The sequence below is a fragment of the Rhinatrema bivittatum genome, chromosome 15 (genome assembly GCF_901001135.1).
Source record: "Rhinatrema bivittatum chromosome 15, aRhiBiv1.1, whole genome shotgun sequence".
Classification (NCBI taxonomy): domain Eukaryota; kingdom Metazoa; phylum Chordata; class Amphibia; order Gymnophiona; family Rhinatrematidae; genus Rhinatrema; species Rhinatrema bivittatum.
Genome location: NC_042629.1, coordinates 44,285,481 through 44,304,553, shown reverse-complemented (window position 1 = coordinate 44,304,553; position 19,073 = coordinate 44,285,481). Strand labels below are relative to the sequence as shown.

Sequence of the window (19,073 nt, the reverse complement as noted above, 5' to 3'; positions counted from 1 at the left end):
GCCCGCCCCCCTCCGAGAACCCCGGGACTTACGCGAGTCCCGGGGCTCTGCGCGCGCCGGGAGGCCTATGTAAAATAGGCTTCCCGGCGCGCAGGGCCCTGCTCGCGTAAATCCGCCCGGTTTTGGCGGATTTACGCGAGCAGGGCTCTGAAAATCCGCCCCTAAGTGTGTTTTGTTTTTTTTGTATTTACATTCTCCTTTTCAGTTGACACAGATAAATTGGAATCTTTTAGCTAAGATGAGATTTTAATTATAGGCACTTGGACAACTTTTCTTTTTATAGGAACCTCTCTATTGGGATGTCCTAACTCTACTGCTTCATCAGTATCTTTCAAAGATACCTCTCGTTTACCATGCGCTGCTGAGCAACTGTCTGCTTTCCACTTTGTTTTAGGTTAAAAGCTGCTCTAACTCCTTTTTAAAGGTTAGCGCCAGCAGTCTGGTTCCACCCTGGTTAAGGAGGAACCCATCTCTTTGGAAGAGACTCTGCATTCTTCAAAACTGAATCCTTCTTCCTTGCACCATAGTCTCATCCACACATTGAGATTGCAGAGGTCTGCCTGCCTTTGCAGACCTGTGTGTGGAACAGGGAGCAGTTCGTAGAACACTACCCTGGAGGTTCTGGATTTCAGCAGCCTACCACATTCAGACAGAGTAGGCTAATCTCCATTCATCCTTTAGTATTGAAATTCATGAAGGGATTATGCCATCGTAAACCTCCAGTGGTCAAAGCACCTGTTTTATGGGATCTTAATGTAGTTCTGATGCAACATATGAAGCTGCCATTGGAATTTGCCTTCCTCAGATTTCTCACATGGAAAGTATTACTCCTTGTTGCAATTGCATCAGCTAAGAATGTCTGTGAGTTCAAGCTTTGGCTCATTACTCTCCTTAGCTGCAGTTCTACCACAATCGTGTTGCTCTGCACTCACCCCAAGTTCCTACCAAAAGGTATTCTTGACTACACACTCATGAAGGGTAAAATGTCCTTCATTCCTTAGACTGTAGAAGAGCATTAGCTTCCAACAGAAAAAGAACTCTGCCAAATCGTCAGGCCTCACAGCTATTTCTCTCTTATGATCCTAACCAAATGAACATTGTCTAATTGGCTAGCAGACTATTATATGCTAGCAAACCTACACATTACAAAATCTGTTGAGGCTCATCAAGTGATGGCCATGGCTGCATCACTAGCTCATTTGTGAGCAGTACTGATGGAAGACATTTGTAACTTGGTCATCAGTGCACACCTTCACATCCCATTACTGTCTGGATAATCCATCAAGAATTGACAGTAAATCTGAACAAGCAGTTTTTCTTAGTCTGTTCATCCTGGACTCTAATTTTCCACAGTGGGGTCCAGGTTGCCTGCTCTGCTGCAACCCTCACCTTGGGTCTCCCCACACTTCATGGCTGATTCAGCTCTACTTGTTGACAGAAAGTTTGATTACCATAAATGGTGTTTTTTCATAGACGGCAGGAAAAATTAGCCATGCTCAATATCTGTTCGCTTTCTGGGAAAGTCGACTACTGAGCTAGACTTAGCTCTAAAATCAACTGAGAGAGCTCACAAGCCAACACCTATGTGGGAATCCCCACACATCTCAGTAAGCAAAAGCTCTAAACTTCGAGAAAAGGGTCCATCTGGCACTGTCATTTGATGTCACCCATGTGTCATGGTTAATTCATCCTGCTTGTACATGGAGAATCCCGTTTAACTTTCTAAATTCAAATATTCAGCAAGGAATCCTTTTAAGTAAGCAAAAACCTATTCCTTCATGGCACAGAGAGAAAAAGAACACAACATAAGTCAAGTCTTCCATTCTCAAGGGAGACCCAAGAGAGGAAAATATCCCTTCAAGAAAGGATCAAATAAAATTCAGTAACGATCTTCTATGATTAAAAAAAAAAAAAAAAAAAAAAAAAAAGGGGGCCTATATTTTTATTGGCTCCATTAATTGCTACCCCATAAGCTGATGGTAAGAGCACACTAGTGGCTAAACTTTAAGGAAGACGGATTGCTTAACAGGCTAAAAATCAAATGAAGAGGATCCAAACAACAAAATGTTTCCGTGATATTTTAGGACAGACTTACACAGATAGTTAAGAAAAAAACTCACTCCGGTAGACACAGCTACCAGACACTTTCTCCTGGTCATCTGAATAGATTTAAATGTCCAGAAACACCTAATATTTGGTTTATTTGTAAACTGTATGAACTATTGGTGTAATTCGCCTTGAACAATTTGTTTAGTAATGAGTGCGAAAATTAAGATTTTATAAATAAATAAATCTGTAGGGCTGGAAAAAAAGACAACCCCTATTTTTTGGTAAATAGGCACAGTACCAAATCTCTGTCCAGGACAAGAAATGAAACAATCTGAATTTTTGTGGAACTAAAATCCTTTTGAGATTTTCTAGATTGGCAAATACAGGAATCAAAAACTTGTTAATGTGGGAGTTACATAAGTGATTATATCAGGTTCCCTCATTGCTTTTTGACACAATATATTGCAGTTGGTACTGAGTGAATGCCATTTTGGGTCTCCTTGTTTTTATAGTACATAACAGCATCATATCTATATCTTTTGCTTCTTAATTAAAAGAAAGATCATATTAACTAACTAAAACTAGGAAGAAATAATTTGAGTTTAAAAAAAAAAGATACACATAACACCTTTAAAAAAAAAAAACCCAACCCCCCCCCCATGTACATGTGTAAAACATTCTTGAAAGTTTCACTTGCATCCCAAAGTTGTTTCTCAACTCTGAATTTTTTGTAAGCATATTTTACTGCTTAGACATAACCAATAGGGCATGAGGCTGCCTTGTGGTTTGGTTTTTTTTTATGTGTTTCTGCATCTGATATGGTTCTAGACCTTTCTCCTTCTTGCACTTTACTCAGTCGGAACTCTCATTACTGGGATCTGTAGCGGTGTTCACTATCAAGTTTTGAGGGGTTTTTTGTTTTGGGTTATTTTATGTATCTTCTTTTTTTTTTTAAATAGTTTTCTACTAATTTTAAATGGAGAAATTACTATTTATCTGATAATTTCGTTCTCCTTAGTGTAGACAGATGGACTCAGGACCAGAGGGTTATGCTTCCTTGCCAGCAGATGGAGTCAGAGCAAGTTGAAGTCACAGTATGTATAACCCTGCAGTGACCCAGCCTGCCAGTATTCTCTTCAAAAATAACTGTGGACAGACTAGCAAAGAAATTGACTAAAAAGTCAATCATTACTGTATTTAACCAACAAAAAACACTGAACTCAAGTAAGAATGTATGTACCCCAATCTAGGGACTGGATGAACACTTACCAGTAATCCTCTGGGGCCTAGCGCCCCACAGGAGGACTATTGACACAATCATTTGGCAGCTGAGGGGAGAAAGTGTAGACAGATGGATTCAGCTAAGGGAAACAAAATTATCAGGTGAGTAGTAATTTCTCCATTTCCTAGTGTGTAGATGGATGGGCTCAGGACCAGTGGGATATACCAAAGCTACTCCTGAGTAGGGTGGGAGGCTGCCCACAGGCCAGTGCATGTGTAAAGGCTGTGTCTTCCCGGGCCTGCACATCCAGATAATAGAAGCTGGAAAAAAGTATGTAGGGAAGATCATGTCGCAGCTCGGCAAATGTCGAGAGGAGACAATCTAGCCTCCGCCCATAAAACCACCTGAGTAGGCGACAGCTTTTCAGCATCCACATTTACGGCCGTGACTATCTCCGTAATCCAGCGAGCCATAATAGCCCACAAAGCTGGTTCGCCCTAATTCCTCCCACCATGAAGGACAAACAAGCGATCCTTCTTACGGAAAAGTTCAGAAACCTCCAGATACCGTACGACATGTCTTCTGCCATCCAAGGGAAGCAAGAGGCGATACTCTTCTGCATCCCTGTCCTTATCCAAGAACTGCAAAGAAATGAACTAATTTAAATGAAAATCCGAAACCACCTTAGGCAAAAAGGAGGGAACAATACGCAGCTGTATCGCCCTCAGGTCACCCGAAGGAACGGCTCCCAGCAAGACAAGGTCTGCAGCTCGGAAATCAAGCTCAGCATCCTGTTTCCAACAGTGGCCAATCCAGGTCATAAGAACCTGGCAAGTACCCAAAAACTAAGTCCATTCCATGTTACCGTTGCTAGTAATAGCAGTGGTTATTATCTAAGTCAACTTAATTAATAGCAGGTAATGGACTTCTCGTCCAAGAACTTATCCAATCCTTTTTTAAACACAGCTATACTAACTGCACTAACCACATCCTCTGGCAACAAATTCCAGAGTTTAATTGTGCGTTGAGTGAAAAAGAACTTTCTCCGATTAGTTTTAAATGTGCCACATGCTAACTTCATGGCGTGCCCCCTTGTCTTTCTATTATCCGAAAGAGTAAAAAAACGATTCACATCTACCCGTTCTAGACCGCTCATGATTTTAAACACCTCTATCATATCCCCCCTCAGCCATCTCTTCTCCAAATATTTCACCACCAGGAACACTGTCCTCAAGGTCAACAACCACAAAGAAAAGCTACACAACTGTCGAAATGTAGGGACCACCAAGAAATCTAACACCAGGTTAAGACTCCATAATGGAACTGGTACCCTGAAGGAAGGCCAAATATGCTTCACTCCCTTCAGAAAACGAGCCACATCTGGATGAGATGACAAGGAGTCACCACCTGGCCCTGAAAACAGGCAAGAGCTGCAACCTGCACCTTCAAAAAATTAAGGGCCAAGCCTTTATCTAACCCATCCTGTAAAAGCTCCAAAATAAGCAGAATCTTAACTGAACAAGGAAAGACACTCAAACACTCTCCAAACCTATACATAGGCTAAGGAAGTGGAGAACTTTTGGGGGCGAAGCAAGGTGGAAATCATTGCAGAAAAATATCCACGCTTAAACAGTTGAGCCCCCCTTCAAAGGCCAAACCGTAAGACTGAACAACAGAGTCTGATCCTCATGAGAACCGGTCCCTGCTGCAAAAGATAATGGTGCGGCAGAAGATGAAGGGGGGTGACCACCAGGAGTCTTCACAGATCTGCATCCTCCGGTCACCTGGGCCAATCCGGGGCCACCAGAAGCACCATCCCCCTGTGGCCTTCGATCCTGCGAACTATTCTGCCCAATGTGGGCCACAGGGGAAAGGCATAAAGCGGCTTTTCTTCCAGCCAGACCTGTATGAGAGCATTGATACCCAGGGACCATGGATCTCTCCTGCGACTGCAAAACCTTCACATTGTGAGAAGTTGCAAGCAGGTCTAGGAATGGAAGGTCCCAGCGATCCACTATCAGCTGAAATGCCTCGTCCAACAACACCCATTCTCCTGGGTCCAGACTCTCCCTGCTAAGAAAGTCTGCTCTTACATTGTCTTTTCCTGGAGATGCACTTCTGCCCATTTCATAAGTTGGTCTATTTCCTGCGACACTTGCTGGCTCTTGGTTCTTCCCTGCCAATTGATGTAGTCCATGGTTGTTGCATTGTCTGACATCATTCAAACTGCTTGCACCCACAGTCTGTGGCTGAACTGCAAACATGCCAACCAGACTTCCCAGGCTTCCAGGTGATTAATGCTCCAGAGGGACTCTTCGGCATTCCAGTGCCCCTGCGCCGTCAACTTCTGACAGTGAGCTCCCCAACCCTGGAGACTTGCATCTGTCTTGAGAGGTCAAGGAAATCCCCTTTTGCAGATGATCTTCCTGAAGCCACCACTAGAGGTGAGAACAAATTTCCATCGGCAAGTGGAGCCGAACCAAATAGGCCTGAGACTGCAGGTTCCAACAAGATAGCAGGGAGCGCTGAAGAGGGTTGCCGCCAGAGTACCTATAAATAGGACCACACTGTCAGGAGCATAGTGTTCACCAGAAGACACACCTGCGACATCAACTTCTGAATTTGAACAGCTGGATAAAAAACTTTGTCCTGTCTTGTCGAGCCAAACCCCCAGACTCCAATGACTGAGAAAGCTGTAGACTGCTCTTGGCCAAGTTCACCACCCAACCAAGCTCCTGCAGCAAGGAAATCACCTTGCGGGTCCACCAGGCAGCTCTCTTCCAGAGACTTGGCTTGAATCAGCCAGTTATCCAAGTACTAGGATTCCATTTTTTCTCAACTCTGCCGCTACTATCACCATAACCTTGGAAAAGGTTCTAGGAGCGGTGGCTAGACCAAAGGGCAGCACTTGATATAGATAATGGCGTTCTGACACCGCAAAACATAGATAACATTGGTGCTCCAAATGGATGGGAATATGAAGGTAGGCCTCGGACAGATCCAGGGATGTCAGAAATTCCCCTGCCTGCACAGCCAGTATCACTGAACGCAAGGTTTCCATGCGAAAATGAGTCACCCACAAATGACGGTTGACTCCCTTGAAATCCAGGATGGGACGAAAGGAGCCCTTCCTTCTTGGGCACAACAAAATTAATGGAATATCGCCTCATACTTTCTGGGACCACAGCCTCTAAATGGAGGAGCCTTAATAACGTAGATTCCACTGCTTGCTGCTTCTGCCGGGAGTGGCAAGGTGATACCATGAACATGTCCTGAGGAACACTGCAAAATTCCATCGCATATATTTCTCGTATCACCTACAGGACCCACTCATCCGATGTGATCTCGACCCATCTCCCTATTTCTTGCTCACGAAAGCGGGTCAACAAACCTCCATTGGGAGGCTCTGGTGGTTCTGCTACCCGAGCCTGCTCCTCACCTGGGCTGTCTGGGATGAAAGAGACCTAGCGAAAGGCTGAGTCCTCTGAAAGGTTGACCCCCTATAGGGACGAAACCGCTTGGAACACCGGAGTCAACCCCTCATACCAAAGGGGCGCTGCAACTGCTTCTTATCCGGCAACCGAAGAACCGGAGATTCACCTCACTTACTGGCAAGTTTCTCCAACTCAGTTCCAAAGAAGAGCAAGCCTTTAAAAGGCATCTTCTTAAGATTAGCTTTGGAGGTCGCATTGGCTGACCAATTTCGCAATCATAGCTGACATCTGGCTGCTATCACGGAAATCACTCTTCTAGCCGAGATACAGACCAAATTGCAGCTTGCATCAGCTAAAAGGTCAGCAACAGGTTCCATAACTGCCCTGGAATTTACTCCAGAATCATCAACTTCCTGTGAGAGGAGCAAACAAGAGCGAGCCATTAAAGCACAACAGGAAGCTATCTGTAAAGTCATTGCCACTATTTCAAAGGATTGCTTAAGGATGACTTCCATCCTCCTATCAAGCACATCCTTCAAGGCCACTCCTCCCTCTACGGGGATAGTCGTCTGCTTACAGATGGCACAGACAAGCGCATCCACTTTCAGAAAATGCAAATGCTCCCTTACCGCTGGATCCAGGGTGGTACAGGCCTTCCAAGGTCCGCCCCCCACCCCCCCCCCCCCTTGAAATTTGCCTCCGGAGCATCCCATTCAAGATCAATCAGTTCTTGAATGGCTTCCATACCAGGGAAAAAGCTAGAGGCTTTATGTAAGAAAACCAAAATAGGCTTCTTCTTTGATTCAGCCACATAATCTGTTCAGGTACACCCAGCATCTTCAAGGTCTGGGAAATCAGGGCTGGCATTTCATCTCTATGAAAGAACTGCAACATAGTCTAAGACTGTTCCTGTCCCGGAAAAATTTCCCCATCCGGGCCCCCATATGGGATACCCACAGCTAACTGAGGCGTGCTTCTGAGCTTAAATTTAGGATTGGAAGAAGGAGGGGGCCACCAGCTGTGGATCAGACCTGACAGGATTGGTCGAAGCTGAGGACTGTGCCTGAATAAAGGATTGCAATCCTTGAAAAAAAACCTCTAGCCAAGAAAAGGCAGAAGGATCCAGGCCAAAACGAGAAGGTACTGGAGTGGGTCCCACTGAGCTGCCATATCCTGCAAAGGAACCAGTCAAGGGAGTTCCAAGGTCCGGTGTACCTCCAGCCAAATCCTTAGCCAGACCATCATCAGGCTGGGAGGACCTAGGCTTAGCAAAATCAGAGGAAGACCATTCACCCTTAGCATCTAAGCAGTGCTGACACGTTACATGTTTTTCCAGGCTGAGATGCCTGAATAGGACAGGCAACACAGAGAGAAAGGTGCTTAGTTTTCTTGTTCACCAGCACTAGTCGTGTACAGCCAACGGGGAACGTGCTTCCAGCCGGCTCGCACTGAAAAATTCAAGCGCACAAATTTTATGTGCACAAAAATTAGGCGCTTGCAAGTGCCGTAAAAAAGCACATGCCCAAGCTGTGCGCCAAAATCTGGATGCACTGCCAATACACTTAAAAATGTGCGGACAAAGGACGAGCCCAAAACAGGTACTCAAGCATGCACAGAAGTGCACAAAAAAACACTGCTGTGGTCTATCACGCAGGCAACAGGGAAAAGCCTAACTGCGGGGCCTAGCCCACGTAGGCTGCTCAATCCGGCAGGCTGCCCAGTTCCCCTAAGCCCCACGGGAGTGGGAACGAATGTCGGGACAGCGCGCCAAGAACAGAGACTGGAGGAAGTCCTGTAAACCCCTCTGCACCGTCTGCCTAAACTATATATATATATATTTTTTTTTTAATTTACCGGAGCTCAGCCTTACCTGGCTGAGTGGAGACTGTCTCCAGCTGTAGGGGGAGAGGGCACCTGCCATTACTGCCGCGCTCTGCTTCCTGCACCTGCTGCCTTTAAGCTGTACAATCAGCTAAGTCCACACCACATAAACAATCTACCGGACCAAGGAACACCTCTGAGGGACCACAGAAAGCACCTCAGGAATTCTTTCTTTTCTAAAATTCTTCTTCCAAATCTGAAGCAATCCCCATAGGGAGATGCACATCTACCATCTGCTGGAGATGGAGAATACTGGCAGGCTGAGGTCACTGCAGGGGTATGTATACTGCTGGCAGGGGAGCATAACCCACTAGTCCTGAGTCTATCTGTCTACACACTAGGAAAATGTAATTAAAAGAACCTGTTGAATGAATTAGCCAAAAGTATAGAATAGCATAGTGAAGCACAGATTTGTTTGTGCCACTGATGTCCTAAGTTTCAAGTTAGGATTACAGCTCTTAACCCTAAATCTCAAAAGTTTGCCTCTAGCTTTACAAAAACTCTCTATGCAATGAATTTGTTGGTTTTCTTTTCACTGGGTTTTATTCTTATGGCTAGCATATCCCTCTCTCACTACTTACTCCAGCCCCACATTTCTTGCTGTGCTCTAATCTTTCTAGAACCATATGACAACAGGCGTGATCAGAGCGTGGGATGCTTACAGCAGGAGCTCACGAGCATGGTTCTAGGGCCATGCTCTATGCAGATGGGACTCACCTCTCCTTTTACCCTAAGTTCACTGTATGCCTCCCCCATCTTTTCCTTCTGCAGAGCCTAAAAAGAAATAAATGTATTGGGTTATGCACTTGGGAAATATGTGCTATAAGAACAGTTTTCTCTTACTGAGTCAGAATGATCCTTGGAAAGATGGTGCTATTTTTACATTATAATTGTCATTTGTTGGTAATGCACTTTAGATACAAGTGCTGAAAAAAAGGAGTGTCAGATTGTAAAACAGTAAATGGTGGCAGAGAACGACCAAATTGGTCCATTCAGTTTGCCCAGTTGCAATTGTTCCACTTTGGGAAGTTGAGTTTACAAATTCCCATACTCAACCCAGTGCTCAGGAATGAAGTTATATAGCTGAAACAGTCTGAACCTTGGATTGTAAATAAAACTCCCTATATTCAGAAAGTCATCAAGTTTTGTAGTTTGAAGAGAAAATAGAGTAAAGCTGGTACCATCATTAAAGTCACACATTGCCACCATGATTACAATACAATTCATCTTGTGTTTAGAGGAATGAAATTAGTAGAGAAAACAGCATGCACCTTATAGACTAACCAGTTTGAGGCATGAGCTTTCGAGTCTACAAAGTGCTACACCAGACTAACTCAGAAGGCTCACATTAAAATAACCCATTTATTTATTTACTACTCCAGAAATTGATTCCTATAGAAGGAAAGCCGGCTGAAAACAGCCTTTCTGCTACTGAAGTATGGGGAAAGAACAGGAGGAGGAATCTCATAGAGCGGCTCTGGAAGAAGGCTGCCTCACAAGCTAGCAGAATCACACTGCATCTGGCATCAGCTTTTTATTTTCTGTCTCTCTCTTGGCAAGGTGAGGCATGGTGGGAATAGGGTCAGTTATGGCTTGGCATGGGGAGAGGGAAGGGAAGTTTGCTGACCACGGTCCTCAAACCACCCATGTACCCTACTTTGTACAGCTTTTAATTTTATTTAATGGGAGGTTTAGTTGTCCTGGTCTGGTCAGGGTCCAGTCAGTTTTGTGTCCCCAGTGGGGTCGGGAGACAGGGCATTCAATTTCTCATACCCTTGCTGTACAGAAAGGGGACCTAAAACAATTCCTCCTGATACACGTTTATTAATAAATGTGGAATTGCTTTGCAAGCCTATGTAACTGACTGAATCGTCTTGTCACTTTGTGGATCCTAATGTGCCTAGCACTACACCTTATGCATTTGGATAGTATCTAGCAAATCACAATGGGAGGGAATCACACCCGAAATAAGGAGGTAGCGAACCCCAGCCCTACTTGGCTAATAATGGTCAATGAATGTGTTCTTCAGACACTTGTTCAAATCTTTTTCTCAAAACAGCTCTACTTCTTGCTGTGACTACATTCTCTGCCAGTAATTCCACAGCTTAATTGGGCATGGAGTAAAAAAAATCTCTCTTAAAAAAAAAAAAAAGCTCTCTTAAAAAGCCAAATAACTTGTTTAGCCTTTCTTCGTAAGGGAGCCATTCCATCCACTGTCATTAGTTGTGCTCCTCTGTAGCTTTCCTAGTTCTGCTACATCTTTTTTTTTTTTTTTTTTTGAGAAAGGGTGACCAGAACTGTACGCACGATACAAGGTGTAGTTGCACCATGGATTGAAACAAAAACAATATGAAATTCTCAGATTTGTTCTCTATGTCTTTCTTCACAATTACTAACATTCTAGTTGCTTTTTTGGCTCTGCTACATACACAGTTGAGGGTTTTATTATGCTGTCCACAGTGACAACACTTTTCCTGGGTGGTAACTCCTAATGTAGAACCAAGCATCATTATATGGATCAGCGGGGTTATTTTTCCCTATGTGCATCACTTTGCACTACTGCACAGTAAATATCAGCTGCCATTTCAATGCCCAGTTCCCCAGTCTCGCAAGATTCTCCTGCAACTCCTCAGTCTGTGTGTGTTTTAGCTACTTTGAATAATTTTGTGTCAGCTGCAAATCTGATCATCTCGCTCACTGCTTCCTTTTCTAGAGTAGTAGTAAATTAAACACTGGTCCCAGTACAGATCACTGGGGCACGCTGTTTACCTCTCTCCACTAAGAAAACTGATCATTTAGTCCTATTTCCTAACCTTTAAACAGTTACCAATCCGCAACAAGACAGTCTACTAGTCCATGATGTTTTTAATTCCCTGAGTTGCCTCTCATGGAGGGGCTTTATCATATGCAAATGTATCCTCTTGCAATGTAAGTGAACAGTATTCTCAATAACACTCAAGTCAGCGAGATCTCAGGCCTTTCCTCACTTACAGTGTAAACCGTGTCCTGGGGGTGGTTCCGTTTATGCTGTGAAAAGAAGGGGGGAAAAAGTGTGAGTGTAAGAGACACTGAATACAACTGCTTGAGGGCTCCCATCCCAAAATGTATATATACAGCGGGAGATGAATTTGCATAGAGTACTGCAATTAATTGACATATGTACAAACATGAGGTTCAGCTCAAACCTGGCAGATTTCAGCCTGGTTTGAATGACAAGATCCTTGGTACAATCTATCTGATTTTTACTAGCAAATTTGGGGAAGGTTAGAAAAAGCTGATGCAGATGTGAATTTATTTTTTTTTTAATATCCCAGTTAGATCAGCTATCAGATGAACCCCTCTTATAATTATTATTTTTAAATCTGCTTCCGCTTTAGTCATCCTTTATGGGTTACATACCCTAAAATCCTGGCCAACAGCTGGGATTCAAGGACTCAAAAAAAAAAAAGACATTCAAGCTGAGGAGCCCAAACAACTCTATAACTTATTGCAAAGTAAGCACTCTCATTTATTTCAGCCTGTATAGGATACTTTAAACCAGGACACCCTACAACCAGTTTCACAGAGGTCCTGCATCGCTGCCTGGAAACGTTTACAATCTAAATAAGCACCTGAGATAAACACCTGAGGCACAGAGAGATACAGAAGTTCAGATGTATTAAGCAGTTTTCCCCATAGAACCGTTTAGTATATCCGAACCGCTGACTTGCTCAAGGTCACAGTGAATGCCAGTGGAAAGAAGCAGGACTTTAACTCTGCTCCTAGCTCTCACCCCATTACTCTTGACAAAGTGGGGTGACTCCTGCCACTGTGTTTTTGGTTTTTTTTTTGGTGTAGATCTACAGTACAATTTGTAAAACTTCTCCATCTCCTGTGCCCTTGCTCTTCCAGGGATGAGGTCTTCTCTCCTTAATACCTCATGGACTAGCAAAAAGCATCTATTAAATACAACTGCTTTAATAAGTATTTGTTCTCTTCTCTGTTCAAGCACAAAAGATGTGTGTCTGTCAGCTGTGTGTTAGAACCACAGACGGAAATGCAAGTTGCTCTGAGGTGTGGAGAGGAGGCCTTACTCTACCAGCGCACTTCAAAGCTACACACTTCTTTTGGTTTGGTATGAATTTTTCCACTATGACATGCTATGTTTTGTCTGCAGACACCCCTTCCCACCCTGAAAAAAAAATAAAACCTCTTCCATCTACACAGTGTACAAACAACTTGGGAGATAAACATCAGAGACAGGGCAAGACAAAAATCGTAGTCAAACATTTTCTTCTGAGACAAATCTCTGCCAGATAAAGGTTACTAAGTTGCTTAGGAGGACTGCTGCTTCTTTTGCTTACATACAGGTCGACACAGTAAAGTGGGGCCGCGGTTACCCTGCTCCTAACCCGCTTTCTACTCACTTTCCGGCCGCGTTAGCCCTTCCTGTGATACACTATCCCCTTTAACCCATCCTTACCGCCTCTTTAAATCCCCGGGTAACCCCTTCCGCACGCGGCATGTATATTAGATGTAAACAATCGAATTAGCTATTCCCTCCCATACAGTAACGCGCGCCCCGACTATCGCTATTTTACCCTGCCATTTTGCCGCGCGTTTAACCTGCTAACTTACCGCCTACCCTTACCCCTGCGTTAGAGGCAGGGGTAATGGTAGGCGGCAAACTTTCCCCCAAAAGGAAACCTCTAAAAACCTAAAATCCCCTCCTCCCGAAGCGACTTTTTGTTGTTTTCTTACTTTTTGTTGCTTTCAGCTCCTTCCCTTCTCTGCCGTCCTCCGGAGGGGCAGCCGGCGGTGAAAGCGGCTTGCAGCGTTCCCTTGCGACCATGTGCAGCGTCTTTTGGGAGGAACCGGAGTCCTAGCGCCTCCAGTGCCCTGGAGGAAAAATCCTCCCCCTCCCCGGAGAACCCAGCTGGGGTTGAGAGGGGCGAGTACTGAGTGAATCCCCTTCCCCAGGGCAGTGCCCCTGACAGGGGCTGCAAGGTAGCGAAGCGTACTTTCATTGGCCTGAGCGGCCGTCAATTTGGGCGCCCCAGCCAATGAAAGCACATAGATGGGCGTGACGCACGCCGTGACGTCACGCGCGCCCGTCTATGTGCTTTCATTGGCTGGAGCGCCCAAATTGACGGCCGCTCAGGCCAATGAAAGCACGCTTTGCTTCACTTCCCTCACAACCTTGCAGCCCCTGTCGGGGGCACTGCCCTGGGGAAGGGGATTTACTCAGTACTCGCGCCTCTCAACCCCAGCTGGGTTCTCCGAGGGGGGGGGAGGATTTTTCCTCCAGGAGAACCGGGACCTGCGCGGGGGGACAGCTGCGAGCCGTTTTCGCCGCCGGCTGCCCCCTCCGGAGGGCGGCAGAGAAGGGAAGGGGCTGAAAAGCAACAAAAGGTAAGTTGGCACATGTCAAGCCGCTTTGGGAGGAAGGGATTTTCGGTTTTTAGGTTTTCATGGGTTAAAGTTGGGATCCACTTCCTGGTGCCTGTCATTTCAAATGTCATTTGAAATGACATTTGAAATGACAGGTAATAGTGCACCCAGGATACTGTATAGGCGCTGTATTAAGCGCCTATACAGTAAAATGGGTTGCGCGGGCCTAACGCTTCGCCTAACGCTTTGCAGACACGGCTTGCATTTGCATGCCATTTCAATAGAGTATCGAGCGGTATGTGATCAGAACAGTGCGTGGGGCAAACGAGGGTGCGCCCGGCACTGCCGCACTCTTTCTAACGCGGCCTTACTGTATCGACCCGATTGATAGACCAGCCTGGGGGGAAGTATTCAAAACCAAGCTCCTCTATCTGTGATGAAAGTATGGAGTAGCACTGCAATATTTGCTGGCTCTGCTTTAGAATATGATTTGGTTTAATAGGTATCCAACAGTGGAGCACATACTTATTTGAATGTTCTTGCTGATGTCACTAAGATACCATCCATCACAGTAAATAAGATGCTCAGATGGTTGGATATGGTGGAGTAACCGCATACAGTGTTGGTTTTATGGATGCTTTTTCTATTTTTACATTTTATAATTGCAGTAAACACTCCATGGCCTGAGTTGTAATGTTTGTGTATCTTTTGCTTTGTTAGTTGTGGGTAATTGCCCTGTTTTGGATTCTTAACTTAAAACAGATGCAGACCACAAATCAGTCTGGATCACTCTGAACAGGGTACCATGTGACTATATCTCATATTTGACCCTGCTTAGGTGTGAATATATGCAGAGTTTCACTATTTTCAAATAGTTTGGATTTATGCAAACATTCGCAGGATCAAACTAATCTGAATTTTAAAAAATAAGTTTATATCAAACAATTGTAGATCTCATCAGAATAATTACCTCCTCCCCCTCATACAGCAAAGTTGCTTACCTATAACAGGTGTTCGCCATAGACAGCCACACAAGTAAGTAATGTTACTGGATGGTGCCAACTCAGAACATGCTCTCTCAGATCAAAAGTCCTAGAAGTCTTTCTGAGCATGTGTAAGTCTGTCATTCTACAAGCTAAACTTCAACTCTGTGGGGAGGAGAGTGGTATTGTGCTGTTGACTTGTCCTGCTGTCTATGGAGAACACATGTTACAGATAAGCAATTTTGCTTTCTCCATAAACAAGCAGGAGCAAATTCAGCCACACAAGTGGAGACTCCCAAGCTGAGGGTTGCACTAGGATATTGTCTTTGATGGTCAGAGAAGATGGAGGGAGAGTTGAAGCTCCTTCGCTAAATACGTTTTAAGAACTGTCTTCCAAAACTATCATCCCTGTAAGAGTCCTCTTTTAGACAGTAATACTTGACAAAGGTGTCTAGAGTACCTTGCAGATCTCTTGAGGCAGGGCAAAGGGCTTGCTATTTGAAATTGAAATCGCTTATGCTTGATGAGCTTTCACTTTATTAGCAAGGTGAATTCCAGAATTAGCATAGCAGTAGGAAATGGTCAGAAAAACCAGGTTGAGAGGATTGGTTTCTTAACTGGTAGGCCTTAAGTAGTAGGAAAGGAATTGTTCATATTTGCTGTGAGGTTTGAACCTTTTCAAGTAAAATAAGCAGGGGCGGATTGACCTATCGGAGGATCGGGCTTCCCCCGGTGGGCTGGTCACTCCTGTCACGTGATTTTTTTTTTTTGTATTATAAAGTTTCCAACCAAAGTATTAGGGGGCGCCGCAAGCAGTGGTATCCCGAGGGGAGCCAATGCCCCCGGGCGCAAGGAGGCTCATGTGGCCGCTGAGCAGCGACAGACAGATGGGCAGGACTGTGGAGAGGCTCACGTCGCCACGGCCAGAAGAAAAAGATCACGTTTAAACATGCTGATGCTCCTCCTCCTTCCTACCTGTGCGGCCCCGGAAGTAAACGTTGCCGGAGCTGCTTGGGCAGGAAGGAGGAGGAGCATCAGCGCGTGCAGAAGAGGAGCAGCGGCCCGAGAAGAGGAAGAGGCCCGGTAGCAGGGCCGCCGCGGCCCGAGAAGATCAGGGCCGCTGCAGAGCCCATCCTGCGGCGACCCGCAAAGAGGAGGCACAGAGGAGAGAGAGAGGCTGAGGGTCTGTAGAGTGTGTGTGTGTGCGTTTATGAAATGAGTTGAGAAATTGTGTGTGGGAGTGAGGATCTGGATGTTTGCAGAGACAGCATGTGAGAGCCTCTGTGTGTGTGAGATAGAGAGAGCATGTGCAAGTGAGAGACTGTGTGTATGAATGATTGTATGAGAGAGAGCATGTGCCAGTGAGAGCCTGTGTGTATGAATGATTGTATGAGAGACAGTATGTGACAGTGAGAGCCTGTGTATGAATGATTATATGAGACACAGCATGTGAGAGCGTGTGTGTGTGTGTGTGTGTGTGTGTGTGAGAGAGCGAGAAAGCATGTGAGAATGAGAACCTGAGTGTGTGTTTGAGAGAAGAAGATGGAGAGAAAAGAAATAGAAAAAAAGACAATATAAAAGGAATTGGCAAAAAAATAAGAAAGGGAAGGTGGGGGAAAAAAAGCCTGTGACCAACCGATTAGAAAACTTAGATCAGCCAGCAAAGGTAAAAAAAAAAAAAAAAATTACTTTTTAGTGATTGGCACATGTAATCTTTGGGAATGTGCAAGAATAGCACTTTCTCTATGCGGATCTTACAATGTACGAGATCAGCATGGAGAAAGTGGAAGCCCACGGGGCCTGCACAGAGGAGGCAGCAGAATGGGCTTCAGTGTCAGTAGCAGCAATCGGCACCTCCCCAATAGCCATGCGGCAGCAGTGACAGTGGCAGCAGAGGAATGAGAGAGGTTCCGAGGTTGTTGGCAAAAGAAAGAGAGGGGGGTCTGCCTTTAGTGTGTGCATGTGTATGAATGGGACTCTGCCTGGGGGTGTATGAGTGTGAATGCATAGGTGCCTGCCTGGGGGTCTGTGTGTGAAAATGAATGTGTGCATGCCTGGGGGATGGGGAGGGAGTGGTGTGAAAATGAATGGGAGCCTGCCTGGGGGTCAGTGTGTGGGGGTGTGAGTTTGTGGAGGGGGAGTGTCTTAGAGCCTGAGAGTGTGTCAGTGTCAGTGAGAGCAAGAAGTTATGGTGGGTATAAGAGCATGAATGTGTATGTGTGAGAGAGAATGGACATGTGAGTATGTGTGTGAGAGAGAGAGAGAGGATAACCACCTAATCCTCGACAATATCAGGGTGACTGGAAATAAAGAGCTCCCACAGAAGGGGACAGCAGGGGCTTTTTAAAATCCTTATTAGTTTTAATTATTGAATGTTATTTGATATATGTGCTGTTTTGAAATATTTTATTAATGTTTGGGACATTGTAAAAAATGTATATGATTTTAATTAATAGAAATTCTATTTATCAGTAGTTTTAAAATATTCTTTTATTATGATTTTACTATTATAACTGATGCTTTATGTTTCTTGATTTTATTTGTTTTATGAGGAATGGTGGTTCTATTTGTCTGTTGTTAATACATGGAGTTTCCATTTCAGTTTTTGTCATTTGTGCTACTTCATTTTGTATTCTGTATTTGGTGAGCGTTTGTGTTCTGCATGCAAAGACTGAGATGAAGCATTCTTTTAGCATGTGGTTTCTCTGTAGGGTTCTGTAGTAGCGTGGCCTGTTCTGTTTTCCTGATAGGAGGTGTATTGATATTTTAGATTCTGGTGTAATATTTGTGGTATTCTTTTTCATAGGTGGGGTTGTTATTCTTTGAGTGTTGGCAAATAGTACTGTGTTGATATGGGACGACCATACCAAAATATATTTATTTATTTAAGAGCTTTTATATACCGATGTTCATGTACTGGTACATATCACGTCTGTTTACATAGAACCAAAGTTGGAAATTACATTGAACAAGAAAATTAGAAAAATTAGACAAATTACATCGAACAGGAAAATTAAGAAACAAGAAATTACATTGAGTAAGAGGGTGAAAATAAAAGGGCTAACTTCGTGAGAACTTATAAAGCTGAGGAAGACTTAAAATTTAAAATATTACAAATAACAAAAACAACAGTCAACAAAATTTAAAATTATGAAATTATTATAAATAACAAATAGCGGACAACTAACTCGGAGTTACGACCAACCTAATAAGCATGAGTGCAAATTAAAGTACAGCTAACAGGAAATTTATGTATACTTTGTGTGTGTATAGGGGTGTGTACATATATATGTAAATTATATTGTATATGTAATTGGGTACCCATGGGCCACTATTTTCCCACAAACCGCCCCTGAAAATAAGAGGAGATCTACAGTCTGATAAGCGTTTGTTCAGCTATGATGGAATGAGGTTTTAGAAAGAAAAGTTGGTATTTTTATGGACTGATTTCTATGAAACTGAGAAATTAATGGAGCTCACTTACTCTCTGGGCCAAGGTTACTGCTATCAAAAACCACTTTCCAAGAAAGATTTAAATTCAATTGATGCTAAACATTAAAATGGAGAATGCATTCATTTAGATCCCATTGAGGAGAACCTTAATAAGATGATGATGACGATTGTAGAGGCTTTTAATGAATTTTGCCACAATGGGATGGCAAGGTATTGGAAAACCTTTTGAATGTTGGTAATACACCGAAATAGCACTTAAGTGAACTCTGACAGTCTTCAATCCTGATTTAGAGGGACTGAGCACATACCCCAGTAGTGCTGAAGTCAAGCATTTGAATGGATCCTCCTAGGATGGATACCAAATCTTAAACCTTTTCCATTTAAAGTTGTAGAAATATCTGTTAGAAGGCCTTCTTGCTGCTAAAATTACCTCTCTTACCTCTGTGGTAAGGGCATTGCTTGCACTACTTCACTTTAAATATTCATGCTGTAAGTGCTAAAGACTGAAGGTTGAGGAGAATAAGTTACGCATTGTATTGAGTCAATAGATTTGAGAATATTTGTAGTCAAATTGGTTGATTAACTACTAGCCTTTGAAACCATGGCAACCATATTTGACACAGATGAAAAGTGGGCTGTTAGAAATTCTTCCCTTTGTCTTTCCTTGTTTTGGATATGAGA

The 19,073-nt window shown here is 44.0% G+C and overlaps 1 protein-coding gene across 2 annotated transcripts in view; it reads right to left on the bottom strand.

The window, feature by feature from the left end:
- Window positions 1-19,073, bottom strand: part of CD247 (CD247 molecule) — a 93,760-nt gene that overhangs the window by 8,198 nt on the left and 66,489 nt on the right. For both annotated transcript variants that reach the window (XM_029579218.1, XM_029579219.1), the window contains exons 5-6: window positions 11,578-11,613; window positions 9,304-9,360 (exon numbers count right to left, since the gene is read on the bottom strand). In XM_029579218.1, coding sequence (XP_029435078.1) covers window positions 9,304-9,360; window positions 11,578-11,613 — 93 coding nt within the window. The remainder of the gene's footprint in view (window positions 1-9,303; window positions 9,361-11,577; window positions 11,614-19,073) is intronic.